We start from the raw sequence: 17,595 nt of genomic DNA on the forward strand, positions 1-17,595 counted from the left end.
CCTGTAATCTCGGCCTTCCAGAAGCTGCAGGTCAGCTGCTTCCACTTACCCAGAGACCCCACCTCAGAGCCAATGGACTCCACTACGAAGTCCGCTGACCGTCCTGCAATCCCACCATGGAGGCCAGGGCCCCATGCACGGACTTTCTGCATGCCTGCTTCAGGGCCAACTTGAACTTCAAAAGGGCTAAGAACAAAGGAAAAACAGAAGCATTAAAGAAGAGCAAAGAAGGGGCTAAATACAGCCATGAGCTGTTTACGCATATTCTTTCCATTTGCTGGCTCCTTTTACGTGCAGTCCCAATCTCCAGCCAAGCCCTTCCTCCACACAAGTCCCCCACAGCCATTATTAGGTCAACAATATAAAGTCATGTGCTATTTCAGGGCATTCAGGTGGCTACTGGGTTGGCACTGAAGCCACACACTGCCTTGCACTATCTTTCTGGTCCTTTACCTTTCGTGTGCTGGGCTTGTGAGACTGTGAGCCCTGCGAGGTAAGGGAGAGCGCACTTTCCCACACCCTGCTTAGGCTATTACAAAAAACCAGATTGAACAGGCGTTAGCTCATACACGAACGAATGTGCTTTAACTTACGTGCAGGAGATTAAAAATAGTTTGCTTAGATTTTCAAACCCTCTAACATGCCCAGATCTTTCTCAAGGTAAACCTGATTTATTCAGAGTTTAAAGCTGCCCCCAGGAGAGCTTAAAACACTTAAGCACAGGGTGGGCAAACGGCAACACGCACACGGCGAAGCTGTAGACTAGTCCCTTGGTTCCTAACTGCACTCACGTAGAGGATTTAACGCAAACCATAGCAGATTCTACCCTCATGGTGTTCCTGAACAGAGGCACACATTGAAAGAGAATCTCAGTTTCTTCAAAGGTGTATAGACATACAGCCTATCTGCTCTCTATTACTGCTCCTTCTGGCTTCCCTACTTCCCCCTAGTCCCAAACCACCAGCATTTGATGTAAAGCAAGGCAGCTGAAACCACAGTGACTTTCTGCTGCTTTGAGAACAGGCCAAATGTCTGTGAGCTGCTCTGGAAAAAAAAAAAGTTTTCAACAAAGCATATCCCTTTCCCTCATGCAGCCCAAGAAGCAACATGGTGAGCCTGCCCTGGGCCAAGCACAGCTCCAAAGAAGATTCAACTCCAGCTGGAGACTCACCTCTTTGGAATGTGGTGTCCCCCCCATGTAATGGCAATGCTGTATTTCCCCGGAGTGCTGGGGTAATACTCAAATGCATAGACTCCATCCAGAAAGCCTTTTTGCTTCACCAGCTCCTCCAGACCCTCTGTGGAAAGAAAACACACCATCTTTCCAATGCAATCCTGGGCTCAGAAGGAGAACCCAAAGGACAGAAACAGAAGGACAACAATATCCACAAAACTTAAGCCACAGAGGAAAGCTATGTGGGCCGTCTAAGAGGGTGGGACCCCAAAAACCTGGGAGATGAATCCAAAGCTAAAAATGGACCCACCTCTGCATCAAATTGTGGGGAAATGGAAGATTTTTAGCTAACTGGCTTTAGTAGATTCTCTCAGTTCTTAGGATCTATGAGGTCCTAAACCTCCTGGGTCTGTGTAAAAGGCAAACCTAATCACACCTCAATTTTTCAACCATCCTACCCATCTTAGCTCCCTCCCACCCACCCCCAAGTAAACTGGGGAGGGAATGAATCTTTATGAGTATTTGGCACGAATTTCAGGTTAGCATCCTGGCATATCTTTTTCAATTAAAGCTGCACAACAAAAGTGAGAACGCTCTTGTATGCTATATACAAGGAGACAGGTTTTAGACTCTACACCACGAGCTCCAGAGCAAGCCATCAGGCAGGAACTTGTTTTATGTTGGGCTTTGAGGTTTGGCTGGGAAAGCCATTTAGTCAAGCGAGAATCCAAGGTCAGGAAAAAAAATGCCTTCTTGGCTCCTGTAGGAACAGGCAGGAGGGAAGGTAGCCCCAGAGCAGCCTGGCTCCAGGTGTGAGCAGTCTGGGACCTTAGCTGCCGCTGAGGCTCAAGCCTGCCCCAAAGCTTGGTACTCGTCTACCAAGTATCAACTTTCTAGGGCTCAGAACACCCCTGCCCCAGCCTCCTGGGAACACAGAGGGTAAGAGCAGCTCTAGCACAGGAAGCTCAAGATCCCACACGCCAAGGGCTGCTACGCCTGCAACCAGAAATGCCGAGCTGCTTATCTGTTCCGGGGGAAAACTCAAGGGCGGTGCAGACACCCATCCTTGTACCTACTATCTCCTTTCCTAAAAGGGGGAGCAAGAATGAGTTGCGGAGTACAATCCACCCCTCCATGAATGGCCTTTATTAACAAAGGAAACTTAGGCTTAGGGAATTTGATTCCTCTTCTATAAGCACTGATCATAGTAATTAGGCACTTGACATCATTTCATAGTCTATAAAACATAACCTGTAGTGGGAAAATCACTGGGTTTGGAGACTGTGCTTGATTTCCAGCTCAGATGCTTACAAGCTATGGGACTTTAGGCAAGACCCTTCCTCTCATGGCCTAGCTTTCCTCAAATAAAAAATAGGCCACTTCAGGTTGTTGTTCCAAGGACAGCATTTCCCAAACCTCATTTCATCACTGCTTTTTCTAGTCCCAGAAGCCTTAATATAATGTGAGTCTGCTGAGCTACAACTGTCCCCACCTGCAACCAGGGCAGAGATTACTAATTAAGCACTGCTTCCTTCCCTATGGAGCACAGATAGCCTCAAATCTTCAACACAGACCTCTGGGATAAACCGATCAGAACTGGCCATGGGGTGAAATCCACATGCCATGGCTACAAACTTAGCCGAAATCACACCTGAGATGAGGGAACAGAGACTTACTGGGACCCTTCACGGTTACGCCGAGCTCCCCGCTGCCGGCAGCTTTGGTGTCAACCTTGAAGTCTGCAGTCTCCCGGATGCGGATGCCTTTTGGCTGCAGGCCTCGGCCACTGGCCCGGCAGGCGTTTGGATTGCAGGCTGCAAGCACAGTTTCGACATTAATTCAACCTTTCACTCTTTAGTCGAAGTCAAGCAAGCCAAGGTAACTTGGAGCCACCCGCCAAGATAATATTTGCTCTGCAGAGTATGTGGCAGTTGCTGAGACCAGGGGTCCCGTTTAGAGAGCACACCAGGCAGCAAATAAAGACGCAACATAACTTTGTCCAGCCACGCTGCAGAGGGATGGGGGGGGGGGGGGGGGGGTTACATTGGCACAGAAAACCAGAGAGCACAGCACAGATTCCCTGGGCTCCTAGTACTGACTGAATCCTGGCATTTATGCTCTTGGTGCTGAAGGAGTGAAGACCTAATGCTGGACATGGTTCAAACCTCACTGCTATCCTCAAGGGCCCACTAATTGGGAAGAATGGACTTTTTCAAGTCAACTTGAAAAATGTAGCGCTTGAAAACATCTGACCAGTTTCCAAACTTCAGGTCAGTCATTTCTAAAGTCTAAACATTATTGTATTCCAGAAAAAGAGCCAGACAATAGCTCAAAAGGGGGGCCTGTTCAACCCTGCACTGGCAGAGGCAGACAAACAGCACCTTCTATTACCAGATCCTGGGAATGTGGGCGGCTATAAATGCAACTATTAGCAATAAGCAACACTCTCAATTTGATTTCTAGATCTGGTTAAAAATGCTAAAGTTGTAAGTGTAAAAATTAAGGACAAAGGTTGTTTCTAACATTCCTTACATGAGGTCCACAAAACTACTGTTCCATGGAGTTCATCAGAAGGTTGATAAAAGACATCCTTGTCCCCTAGGAATTCTTTGTCAACATGGGCAACCTTCTCATTAAGTATAGGAATGGGACTTTAATGGGTAAAATGTCATGTTGTTTATTAAGTGTCTTTCCCTTTCCAAATCTGACACTACATATTTGGCAGCTCTCTATACACTAAGGGTCACAAACTCCAGAGAAAGAGACTCTAGCTAATTTACTCCATAGAAGGAAGGTAATTCCTCCTCTGGCCTCTCCTCCCCACTATACTCAGCTGGCTATTTGGCAAACAACTGCTTCCCAAAGAGACATATACACATCCTTGGAGTTAGAGATGATTTTAGGTGGCTCATGGAGGAATATAAGTTTATGGTGGCACTTCGTGATAAGTAACATTGGTTTTTCCATTGTGAAAATGATATACGGCTTCTTTTTTATATAAAATCATTTAAGTGGAGGAAAGATTAATACATCAAAAGAAAAACTCTATTAACTAAATGCTATACAGTACAAGTGATGGAGAGATAGGCCAGGAATGAAAAGGGGGATCCATGAGAGAAAGTCAGAACTAGGAGAGCCATTCAAATTCTTTCTTGCATTATGTCAAAGAGTTTTATATATGAATACGTTGGGGTATTTGTTTCTTTGTTAAGGGGAGGAAAGTCGGTGATACCAGGAATAAGTCACAATAGAATGACAGGGCTTCCCCTAGAGGGTTTCAATACTCATAGAAATTCTGCACATGGGCAATGATCTCCATATCAAAAGCGTAACTGCTCAGTTCACATAAGCACTAAACAGAGCTAAAGAACTGGAAGGCAACTGCCAGATTCACCACCATTTTGAAATTTATAACCGTAATTACAGTGGGCTTGGGGTGTGGCTGGACATGTTGTGATAGCACCTGCATGCTGTCATTTCCTGAGGTCACAAACAGCACAGGCTCAGCTGACATTTGCAGGCAGCACAAAGAACTGGCCCAGAAGTCCCACCCAACCAGCCCTTACCAAGCAAGGTGCCTCTGGCCCAGTGCTCTCAACTAGGAAGCCAACAGCTTCGGGTCCAGGCTGGCCCAGAGGCAGGATTCAGAAGAGGAAGCCAGGTCTGCAGGCGCAGATGCAGGACAGAAGGGGAAAAGGCACGTATTGATTAGAAAAGGCAGCAGAGTTGGGGGTGGGGGTTGGGGGGAGGAAGAGCAACAGGGAAAAAGGAAAAGAATCTAATAGAAAAATACCAGCTTCTGGCAGCAGAGAGTGTTTAGCAGTGTGATTAAGGGGTCTACAGAGACCTGGGTTCTACTTCTCCTGACACCTAGCCCGTACTCACCGATACCTCCGCCGGAAAACTGGGAATACTAGCACCTGGAACACACAGGCTGGTGTAGACAGACAATTAGATGCATTTGTGCTAAATGCCTGGCAGCCAGTAAAGGCCAAGCAGCGGAGGCTAGGGGTCACCAGCAATGCTGCTGCTGCTAACCTTGGCCACAGGCGCCAACTCCTCAAAGGCCTCGGTCCTGTGTTTCTCAATGAGGATAATGACTCTCCCGGACAAGTGTTTTGGGGAGGATTAAATGGCTTAATACAAGTAAAGCACTGAGGTCACTTCACGGCTCATAGGAAGATATTAGTATTAATATCTTGAGGACAAAGGAAGCCACTTCCCACAGACAGGGGACAGGCATGAGTTCAATGTTAGGCCCCAACCACTCTCCTGCCTTGGGACCCAGCCATGTACAGTCAAGCCTTGATGCCAGAAGCACACATGGTTGGCCACCCCAGCACTCACCTTCCCCAACCTGTACAACGAAGGGACTCTTGGGAATGGTGTCCCCAGCAAATGTGACCTTGACCACGTGAGGGCCAGGATGCACTGGTTTGTACACACATCGATACACCTGGTTTCCTTTGTCTTCCACGAGCAGCTCCACGGTGTTCTTCCCCTGGGGGTCTTCCACCTCAACACCAATGTCACCCACACCGGCACCTATGACAGTGTAAACATGAGACCAAGTTACCTCAGAAAGCTCACTGCTGATGAGCGAGAAAGCAGGTACAAAATGTAAACAAAGGAGACAGCAGCACTTAGAAGGGCCATGCCAAGATATCAACTGTTTTCTGCCAGCAAGGAAGGAGGGTCGTGGCTGAACTTGTCTTTTCTTCCAGTCTCTATTTTCTAAATTTTCTACACTGAAAAGAAAGCTGGCATTTCAAGAACTGTCTTATTCATTCCTCCTTGCCCAATCCACACAGGACCTTGCATGGAATTTGGTCTAGTAGATGATTCTTAAAATCTAGTTTCGTTGGAACATTCATCTATTCAAAGAAGAAGTGAGTACAGAAATTGACCATTTATTAATAATTGAAGTCAAAACTCAAGTACAAGATTTTAGAGACAAAAAGCTAGTTTTGAAAAATCTAAAACTATAACCAACACATTTGAAACAGAGAACAGACTGATGGTTGTCAGAGGGGAGAGGGGTGTTGGGAACCTGGTTGAAAAAGATGAAAGAATTATGAAGTACAAATTGGTAGTTACAGAGTGGTCACAGGAATGTAAATTATGGCATAGTGAATATAGGCAATACTATTGTAATAACTATGTATGGGGCCAAGTGGGTTCTTGAAATATTGGAGTAACCACTTTGTAAAAAGTTATAGAATTGTCTAATCACTATGCTTACACCTGAAACTACAAAATAATAATGAATGTAAACTATAATTAAACTACTAATATAAAATAATAATGAATGTAAACTATAATTAAACAATAAAAAATAAAATTTACAACTAAATGTGTAAGGACAGGGGTGAGGGTAGAGAACTGAATAAAGCTATTTTTGTTGTTGGTTGTTGGATTTAAAAGACAAAGGTCAGGCATCTCAAGCCTTTAGGCTCCTGAGGATTAACTCTGGCTTTACAAGAAAGCCTGATCCATGGAAGAGGCACAGTTACCTGCTGTGTAGATGTCAAAATAGGTGGGCTTATTGGCGATGTTGCCTGCAGCTTCCAAACCTGGGCCTTTCGCAGTGACTTTACTAGCGTCTCCCTGGGCCTTGTCAACATTCACTTCAAATGGGCTCTTGGAGATGTGCTGTCCTGCAAAGAGTACTGTGACCTACAAGGGACACAGAGATGACATATAATCACTTCTTCCTGCCCAGCGAGACTACCAGATCAAGCCACGTGCTTTATCATCTTCTCTTCCATCCTCCTGATTATCCATCCACACAATGGTGGCTGGAACCAAGAGCCCTGTTGGTGGCCTGACTGGGACTCCCACCTGGCTCCATCAGCCCTGTGGCTGGGCCTGGAATATCTGGCCTTCAGCAAATTAAAAATGCAAACACCTGATATGTTGAGTCTCTGATAGGATATAACCAATACTTATGCTTGAATCCCTAGACACTGAAACTGCAGGAAGGGCTACTGTTCCCCAGACTATAATGCACAGTTCCAGGACTTCACATCTAGAGTCCAAGTATTTTTCAGGAGACCAAGAACATTCCCAGACACATGGATTTGAGAAAAAGTACAATTTCCATCTAAAACACATCCCAGAGTTCTCACGTTTAAAATTTTTCAGTGGTATTATGTTAGGTTTTCATATGAATTGAATAAATTATTTACATCATAAATGCTCTCTTCAAGAATTTTTTTCCCCTGAAACTCATCATGTTCTAAGGGTATAAATCTATGGTCATGATTCCAGGTGAATTAACTAAAGCCCAAGGTGGTGACTATGGTCTATGTCTCAAAGTCTTCATGTGGTCTACAGGGACTGGGCCTGTGTGTGCTTTTGAGGGCCTTCTTCCAATTAAAGGCGACACCTAGACCACTGTGCTCTCCTGCAAGACTCCCTCATCCCCCATCTCTTAAGCCAACTGGACACTGACATAAATAGAACTCAAAATGTTGCTGAGACCAAAGGCCTGGGGACTGGATCCCCATCAATTCTCCAGGTACACGAGTGGCCCATCGGCCTCCACTACAGTCAACTGGCCTTCTCTATGCTCACGCTTCAATGCTGACAGGCACTCTAGAACACCTGGAAGGAGACTAGGTAAGGCAGCAATAATGACAAAGCCATGACTTAGCATCTATACTCCAGACATGCAGCTACAACCATTCATTACCGAGACAGAGTTAGAAAAATCGAATACATTACAAAAACCCTAGTGGAATTCAACCAATCTAGATACACTAGCTCATGTCTCAAGTCTGATTCACAGGAATCCCAAATTTTCTATAGTAAGCATGGATACTTTTATAATCAGGAAGGAAAATCAGAAGTTAACTTAAGAAAACCACTCTTTGTTATATATAAGATATCCTTTCTTCCACACATATCAAAGCAAACCTACAAGATAGTCCAAGCAACAGCCATGACACCTCATCTTACTTTGTGCGGCCCGGTGACCTTGGGTAGGTACTCCACAGAGTATGTCTTGTTCTTGTCGTTAGCAGGGGTCACTTGTGCCTAGGATGCAAGATGAGTGACAGTTAGAGAAGGCACCAGGTGTGAGTGAAAACAAGCTATGCCGGCCAGCATCCTGCAGTGAGCTAGCTGGCAGGTCAGGAACCTGTCCTGGCTCTTCCCTGGTCCTTCACTCCTGCAGGACAGCCCAGGACAGGAAGGGCCTGAAGTCGCAGAAACAAATCATGTAACACAAAGGTTTAACCAAGTCAGGACTCTCCACTGTCTTAAGGCTGAAACTCTCTAGATGAGAGACACTTTAAAGCAAGGAACTTAAGCCTTTACTGGCCATGTAGTTATTAAGCATTTATGAAATGCCTGGCCCAGTGTTAGTTACTTGGAGTAAGAACAAATCAGGCTGAAACCCTGCCCCAGTGGAAGAAAGGGACAATATGCCAGTAAACTTAGAATTTCAGATGGTGGGAAGAACTAGGAATAAAATAATCTTAAGAAGATAAGTATACAAAAGGAACAGGATGGGAAAAAGCCCTGAGGGAGGACTCAAAGGCTGGTTAGATTGGGAAAAGAGTAGGACATCAGTATTGTCACAGTGTTGTACTGTATCAGTGCTGTATTGTTAGTTAGTCTGACCATCGGTATCTCAAATCTCAAGTAAGAGGCCTTTGCTAAATTAAAACTGTCCTTTATTTTAGTAAACATTGTGTCCTTGAGTATGAATTTACATTAATTTTCAAGGCACAGCCCTTGGACAAATTAATTTTAACCACTATAAGCCTTGGGATCCTTTTGGTAAAAAACAATTTTTGTTGTGGGCTTTCATTAGAAACATGGAGGCACAACCCCTGGCCCTGAGACAAGCCCCACGGGATGCTTACAGGGGACGCAGCGTCCTCCAACATACCTCCTCTTTGTTCCCTTCTGGGTCCTCGACAAACACCATCAGGTCTCCTTGCCCAGCGCTGATAGTGTCCACAGTGAACTTGGCTGGCTGCTTCACCATGTTTCCAGTAGGCTCGACTCCTGCCATAGGTTTGCACAAGCACATTACAAGCTGGGCCGGGCCCTGGCATGGGCTATCACCCACTGTGTTTCCTTCGGGAAACTGAGAGGTGGGACCCAGCCCTGCAGCCCCCACAGTGGGAACAGGGACAAACTGCCGTGACAAGAATGCTCCAACAGGTTCCAATCCCCAATTCTGTCGTTGTTATTTAAGCAATAATCAATTCTGAAATATTCAGAGCAATTCAGTCAGAAAACTATACCATTATGAAAAACGATGTGTAACTAGCAGTGGAGCTTTCACTGAGAGGTGGCTGGGGTTGGGGGGATGAGGTAGGGAGAATGGCTCATTTTCCATTAAAGGCCATATTATATTACTTGAAATGTTTAAAAATTGCATTCAACTATTTTTTCAAAATTAAACTTTATTTTGTGATGACTAATCAAATTAGATAGATTCACATGCAGGTATAAGAAATGATACTCTTTATCCAGTTCCTCAAATGGCTACATAGTACAAAACTCTAGTACAGTATCACAAGGTCACTGACCTTGACACAAAATACAAACATTTCCATCCCCATGGGGATCCCTCTTGTTGCCTTTTCATACCTACATCCACTCCCCTCCTGCCTCATCCTCTTCTTACCCCAAGAACCACTTATCTGTTCCCAATCTCTAGTTTTATCATTTCCAGAATGTTATATAAATGGAATCATAGGTTATGTAACATTTTAAAACTGTCTTTTTCCTCTGGCACAATTCTCTGTAGATTCATCCAGGTTGCTGCCTGTATCAATTGTTTGTCCTTTTTATTGCTTAGTAATATTCCATGATATGAATGTACCACAGTTTGTTTAACCATTTACTCATCGAAGGGTATTTGGGTTGTTTTCAGTTGTCTATTACTGATAAAGCTGCTCTAAACATTCGAGTACATGTTTATGTGTGAACACATTTTCATTTCCCCAGGATAAATGTCAAGGAGTGCAATTGCTGGGTTATATACAGTAGTTGCACATTTAGTTCTTTTTTTTTTTCCCAATTGGTTTTAGAGAAAGTGGGACGGAGGGAGAGAGGGGGGGAAAGAGAGAGACATTGATTTATTATTTCCCTTACTTATGCATTAATTGGCTGATTCTTGAATGTGCCCTGACCCGGGGATCAAACCTGCAACCTTGGTGATCAGGACAACATTCTAATCAGCTGAGCTGCCTGGGCAGGACTTAGGTGTTTAGTTCTTTTTAGGAAACTGCCAAACTGTGTTCCACAGTGGCTGTATCATTTTACATCCCTACCAGTAATGTATGAGTAATCTGGATCCAGTTTCTCTGCACCCTTGCCAGCATTTGGTGTTACCACCACTTTCTACTTTAGCAATTCTGCAAGGTCTGTGGTGGTTTTAATTTGCATTTCTCTATGGCAGCAATTTTCAACTGATGTGCCATAAGACACAGTGCAATACCCGACTATTTAGTCAGGGGCACTGACCTCTTTTCCCTTAGATTGTCAGATTCAAAAATGGCAACAGCCAAGACAACAATAGCCATCTGGTGTGAATCAATCAAAATTAAACCTATTTTTTGGTCAGATTGGCAAAAATATGTTTTTGATGTGTCACAGAATTTTAATAATTAGTTTATGTGTGCCACAAGATGAAAAAGTTGAAAACCACTGCTCTATGGCAATGATATTGAACATCTTTCTGTGTGTTTCTGTGCCATTTGTATGTCCTCTTTGGTGATACGGCTGGTCCTATCTTTTGACCATTTTCTATTTAGATTATTTGGTTATTTTGTTTCTGAGGGTTTTTATGTATGTATTCTAGATATTAATGCTTCACTGAATATTTGGTTTCCAAATATTTTCTCCCAGTCTTTAGCTAGTCTTTTCATCCCCTGAGCTGAAAAGATTTGAAAAGCCTCTCCAGCAACATTACAAGTTCTGTTAGAGATGCTACCCAGGTGGCCTGCAGGGTGGAGCTAAGGGAGCTTGTCCTGCTAAAGAATGGGGTAATCTGGGAACGCGCCCTCCACGGAGAGAAGGTCCGAAATAGCACACACAGTCCACCCCATGTGTACCTGCCAAGACTTTGAGACACAAACCATGCTTTTTACATTTTTAAAATTTTATTTATTGATTTTTACAGAGAGACAGAGGAAGAAGGGGGGGATGAAACACTGATTTGCTGTTCCACTTATTAACCCCTTCATGGGCTGCCTCCTGTATGTGCCCTGACCAGAGAATGAAACCACAAGCCTGGAGCATGGGGATGCATTCCAACCAGAACCACCGGCTAGGGCCTTTTTTACATTTTCAAAGTTTTTCACTTTAATATCATTTTTTCTCTTTTATGTATCAAGATTTTGGTGTCAAGTCTAAGAATTCTGCCTTGTCCTAGTTCCCAAAGTTTCTCCTCTGTTTTTTCTCTGAACGTTTTACAGTTATATAGTCTTATATTTAAGTCTGTGATCGATCTTGACTTAATTTTTATATAAAGTGTGAGATAAAATGTGAGAATTAGACTGATATTCTTTTTATTTTGCCTATGGATGTTCAGTTACTCTGACACTGTTGAAATGGCTCTTTCCACCACTGAAATACGTCTGCACCTTTGTCAAGAATCAGTTCTGCATATTTGAGACTTCCAGTCAAGATGGGGGCACAGGTAAACACGGCTCGCTTTCATACACAACCACATCAAAATTACAACTAAACTACAAAAAAAACATCACTCAGAACCATCAGAAATCAAGTTGAATGAAAGTCTAAAAACTATGGAATTAAAGAAACCACATCCATCTGGAATGGTAGGAGGGGTGGAAACACAGAACGGGCTGGTCCCACAACCACGTGTGGTGGATAAAAGCTCAGGAGAGATATGTCGGGAATGAGGAGTCCCAGCCCCACACCAGACCCCCAACCCAGGGTTCCAGTGCCAGGAAGATAAGTCCCCAGAAATTCTGGCTGCAAAAGTCAACGGGGTTGAGTCAGTGGAAGAAACTGGAGTCCCAAGCTGGTTCTCTTAAAGAACCCACACACAGACATACTCAGACTTACTCCCTCTGAGCTCTAGCACCAGGGTAGCAGCCTGAAAAGTACCAGTGGCATACAGGAAGAAATGGAAGTGTCTGGCATCAAGGTGGGAGATGGGGGACAGCTTTCTCCCAGACAGGTGAGCAGAGGCCATTGTCCCTTTTCTGAACCCTCCCCAGAGCCACAGAACCAGCAGGCGGTGCCATATCTGAGACTCCTTCAACCTGGCTAACACTGTTTCAGCCACCCTGAAGATTCCCTGAGACACTGTTGCACCCAATTTATGGGCTCACCCAAGCGGTTAACAGTGACTTTTCCATATGAATGGCTGGTCTAGGCTCATGTTTCACAACTTCCTAAATCCTCTCAAACAAGCAACTGGCTGTCCTCAGTGAGCCCCCAAACCCCATACCTCTTCCTAAGTAGCCACAGTCCTGGCATAAGCAGCAGCCAGCCTAGATTCACAGCTTGGCTTCTCCTGGGAATCTCCAAGCCAAGCACAAATAGATGCCATCTCAGATTGCTTTATAGCTCATGCAGGATGGCCTCGGGCAGAACACAGGTGGGGGCTGATCTTGGTCTGCACCACCCGGGAATCCCCAGAGCCTATGCACCCCTTGGACAGCTATAGACCATGTGGGAGCACCACCACCCTGCCCCTGCACAGCTGATCCTCCATGGAGGGTGGAGGTTGGTGGTCAGTGGTCACAGCCAGCCCTTGCAACTGATTGGCCTTGGTAAATCCCTCCCATTGACCTGCCAAAAGCAATGAAGGCTCAACTACAAGAGGAGGGTATACTCGGCCCACAGGAAGCGCATGCTTTCAGTACCCAGCTTCGGTGATAGGGGAGGCTGTGCCACTGGACCCTACAGGACACCTGCTTACATTAGGCCACTATACCAAGACAGGGAGTCAGAGCAGCAAGATAAAGAGAGAATTTCAAAACCAGCAAGATAAAAGAGAACCTGAAAAGCAGTTAGTTAACTACAGCTGAGTTCCCATGAGACTGTCAGCTAATTTCTCAAAAGAAACTTTGCAGGCTAGAAGGGATTGGCAAGAAATATTCAAAGGCATGAAAAGCAGGGACCTACAGCCAAGACTGCTCTACCCAGGAAAGCAATAATTTAGAATCGAAGGGCAGATAAAGATCTTCCCAGATAAGAAAAATCTAAAGGAGTTCACCATCACCAAACCAGTATTATATGAAACGTTAAAGGGACCTAATTAAATTAAGAAAAAGAAGATCAGAGCTATAAACAATAAAATGTCAATAAATACATATTTATCAACAGTTGAATCTAAAAAACAAAGTAAGCAGACAAGAACAGAGACAGAATAATGGATATGGAGTGCTTCATGGTTGCCAGATTGGGGGGCGGGGGTGGGTGAAGAGGTAAGGGGATTAAGTACAAATAGGTAGTTCCAGAATAGCCATGGGGATGTAAAGTACAGCATAGGAAATGGAGAGCTAGCCAAAGAACTTATAGGCATGATTCATGGACATGAACAATGGTGTGGGGATTGCCTGAGGGAGTGGGAGGTACTGAGTAGAGGGGGGCAAAGGGGAAAAAATTGGGACAACTGTAATTGCAAAATCAATAAAACATACTTGTTTAGAAAAGAATCAGATCTGCATTATATGTATGGGTCGTTTCTAGGTTCTGTATTCCATTGATCTATGTTCTATCAAATCACAGTCTGGATTTTTGTAGCTTTAAAATAAGTCTTGAAATCAGGTATACTGACTCTTCCCCCAGTTTTCTTCTTTTTCTAAATTCTCTACTATAGTTCCTTTGCTTTTTCATATACATTTTGAAATAACAATCTTTTCTATGTCTACAAAAAAATCTTGCTGGATTTCGATAGTAATTGTGTTAAAACTATATATGACTATTTCGGGAGAACTGACATCTTTTACTCTTTTTCAGTCCAGGAAAACAGTATATTCCTCCATTTATTTGTCTTGTTTAATCTATGTGTTAGTGGGGTTTTTTGTAGTTTTAAGCATGTAAATCCTATACATGTTTTATTACATTTACACCCATTTCTCAATTTTTTTGAGCAATTGTAAATGGTATGGTATTTTTAACTTTGGTGTTCTTTTGTTATTCCAATAGACAGAAATACAATTATATGTTGATTTTATATCCTGAGACCTTGCTGAATTTATTTAAGAACATTTTTTAAAAGATGTTTTTAGTATTTTCTCATGGATAGCATGTTATCTGCAAATAAGGGCAATTAATTATATGTCTAACTTTCCAATATATGTGTCTTTTATTTCCTTCTATTCTTTATTGTATGTATTAGCTAAAACTTGCAGCATGATGTTGAATAGCAGTGGTGAGAGTGGACATGGTTGCCTTATTCCTGTTCTTAGAGAACACACTCAGTCTTTCACCGTTAATTCTATTGTTAGCTGTAGGTGTTCTGTGGTAGCTACTTTATATCAAATTGAGGAAGTGCTCCTCTATTTCTCTTTTTCTGAGTTCTTATCACAGATGGCTGCTGAATTTTGTCAGATGCTTTTCCTGTATCAAGTGATATGATCATGTGATTTTTCTTCTTAAGTCTGTTAATATAGTAGATTATGTTGACTGATTTTCTAATGGCATGCCAGCCTTGCACCTCTTGAATAAACTCCGCTTGGTCATGATGAATAATTCTTAGCAAAATTCTATTTGCTGAATTTTTGTTTTTTTTGCTAATATTTTGTTAAGGACTTTCACATCGTTATTCATGAGGGATATTGGTCTATAGTTTTCTTTTTTTGGCATTGCCTTTGTCTGGTTAGAGCAATACTAGCTTCATAAAATGAATTGGGAGGTGTTCCCTCCTCAATAGTTTCTGGAATAGATTATGTAGAATTGGTGTTAATTCTTCCTCCAGTGAAATCACATGAGCCTGGAGATTGCTTTTCCAAAAGCTTTTAAATTACAAATTTGATTTCTTTACTGGTTACAGGACTACTCAGGTTATCTACTTTATCTTGGTTGAGCTTCTGGCAGCTTGTGGTTTTTGAGGGAAGTCTATTAAAATTATCCGTATTTTTGCTCACTGTGTTCATTCTTCCTGTTATGCCAAGATTCCTTGTTTCATTGTTTCTTTTCTGTCCAGAGAATTTCCTTTAGCCATCCTTTTAGTGTAGATGTGATTGTGACAAATTCTTTTAGTTTTCCTTTATCTGAGAATGTCTTGATTTCCTGTTCCTCCCTAAAGGATATTATCTCTGGATATAGGATTCTGGGTTGATAGTTCTCTTCTTTCAGCACATAAAAAATGCTGTGCCACTTCCTTTTGATGAAAAATCTGCCATTCTATTTCCCCCCAGTAGGTAAGTGTCATTTCTCGTGTTGCTTTCAAGCCTTTACTGTTTAGTTTCTTGAAGTTTGTCTAAGATGTGACTTGGTGTTGATTTCTTTTTCCTTGATGTTTATCCTGTTTGGGTTTAGCTCAGTTTCATTAATCTGTACATTGCCAAATTTGGGAAGTTTTCAGGCATTTGAACATTTTTTAGCCCTGCCCTCTTCTTCCACTCCTGTGACACGAATGTTAGGTGTTTTGTCACTGTCCTACAGGTCCCTGAGGTGTGTTCATTTTTTTCAATGTACTTACTCTGTCATTCAGATTGGGTCATTTTTATTGTTCTATTTTCCAGCTCACTGATTCTTTTCTGTCTTTCCAGTCTGCTGTTGAGCTCATCCATTGAGTTATTGCAGTTATTGCATTTTTCACTTCTAAAATTTCCATTTGGTTCTTCTTTTATATCTTCTACTTCTTTTTTTTTTTTTTTTTTTTTCAGATTTAATGTGTTTTATTGATTAAAATATTACATTTGTGCCCCTTTCCCTTCCCTCTGCTCCCCTCCACCCGGTGGCCCCCTCCCTCCAGTTGTCCCCCCCTTTTAGATTATGTCCATTAGTTGTGCTTACAGTTCCTCCCAACCTCTCTCCGTCTATTCCATTCCCTCCTACCATGATCCCCAATTCCTATATCATCTCCCTCCCTCTCCCCACTCCCCCTCCCTGTTGGCCTCCCCCCACTATGTTTCCCTTACCCACAGTTCCTTTTCCATTCTCGTTGCCTGTTTTGGTTGCCTTTGTTTCATCTCCCTAGCTTCTGTTTTTTAAACCAGTCCCTTTAACTTCTCATATAACAGTGGTTTGGATCTAATGAACTCTTTCAGTTTTATTTTGTCCTGGAAACACTTTCTCTGTCCTTCTATTCTGAATGACAATTTCGCTGGATAGAGTATTCGTGGTTGTAGGTTTTGGATTTTCATTACTTTGAATATTTCTTGCCAGTCCCTTCTTGTCTGTAGGGTTTCCCTTGAGAAGTCAGCTGATAGTCTAATTGGGACCCCTTTGTACATAATTCTTTTCTTCTCTCTTGCTGCTTTTAAGATTCTCTCTTTATCTTTAATTTTTGACATTTTGATTATAATGTGTCTTGGAGTGGTTCTCCCTGGGTCCAGTCTCTTGGGAACTCTCCTTGCTTCCTGGATCTGCAAGTCTATTCCCTTCCCCAAGTCTGGGAAGTTCTCCTTTATTATATTTTCACTCAATTTTTCAAGTTCTAGTTCATCTTCCTCATTCTCTGGCAAACCAATGATTCTTATGTTGGGCCTTTTATAGCTGTCCCAGAGGTTTCTGATCCTCTCATTGTTGCTTGCCATTTCCTCTCGCTGCATTGGTTGACTGCTTGTTCCTTCTCCATATTCCAGTTTGTTGAAATGGACTCTGGATTCCTCACCATCTGTCTCGTATGTGGTTTTGTTCCTTTCGTTATGAAAGTTTTTCGCTTCTTTCATATCTTTTTCCTGCTCTTTTGTGAATTCTGTAAGCCACCTGATGACAATGGCCCAGAACTGAGCCTCTGACAGGTTTCTTATCTGTTCATCTGTCAGGTTCTCTATCTGCTGCCTGGTGAGTTGTGTTACCGGGATCTCTATAGTTGCCTGCCTCATTTTGACAGATGCATTTTGTTTTCCTGGGCCGGCTGTCGGGGGCAGTGCCTGTGTACGCGTCACAAATCAGCGACCGCCGGCGCCTGCCTGTCCGCGACCTATTTCGCAGCTCTGTGGTGCTTTCTGTGGGGGCGGGGGTCCAAGATGGATTCACACAGTTATTCAGCTAGGAGACCGGGATCCGTCCTCCCGCCCCCCTGGGCCTCACTGTTCAAGGCGATGCTGCGGCTGCTCCCCAGCGCCCGGAGTCGAGCAAGCCAGGGGCTTGATTGGAGTCGCGCACGCCAGGGGATTGATTACCTCCAGGATTTTTCGCCGCCCCGCCCCGCCGCTCCGCAAACAGCTTTGCCTTCTTTAACTCTTACCTGCCCAAATGGCACCGCTGGTTTATAACTTCATATGTTGGGCTTCCGTGTAGCTTTA

General features: G+C 43.4%; 1 protein-coding gene across 7 annotated transcripts in view; it reads right to left on the bottom strand.

Annotated features, from left to right (window-relative positions):
- The window catches only part of FLNB (filamin B), a 142,132-nt gene that overhangs the window by 58,304 nt on the left and 66,233 nt on the right, over nucleotides 1-17,595 (bottom strand). For all 7 annotated transcript variants that reach the window (XM_090283939.1, XM_090283944.1, XM_090283942.1 and 4 more), the window contains 7 exons: nucleotides 9,072-9,190; nucleotides 8,135-8,212; nucleotides 6,688-6,850; nucleotides 5,522-5,719; nucleotides 2,851-2,988; nucleotides 1,172-1,298; nucleotides 50-186 (listed from right to left, as the gene is read on the bottom strand). In XM_090283939.1, the coding sequence (XP_090140065.1) occupies nucleotides 50-186; nucleotides 1,172-1,298; nucleotides 2,851-2,988; nucleotides 5,522-5,719; nucleotides 6,688-6,850; nucleotides 8,135-8,212; nucleotides 9,072-9,190 (960 nt within the window). The remainder of the gene's footprint in view (nucleotides 1-49; nucleotides 187-1,171; nucleotides 1,299-2,850; nucleotides 2,989-5,521; nucleotides 5,720-6,687; nucleotides 6,851-8,134; nucleotides 8,213-9,071; nucleotides 9,191-17,595) is intronic.

Source organism: Furipterus horrens, unplaced genomic scaffold (assembly GCF_987537825.1).
Source record: "Furipterus horrens unplaced genomic scaffold, mFurHor1.1.pri manual_scaffold_7, whole genome shotgun sequence".
Lineage (NCBI taxonomy): Eukaryota > Metazoa > Chordata > Mammalia > Chiroptera > Furipteridae > Furipterus > Furipterus horrens.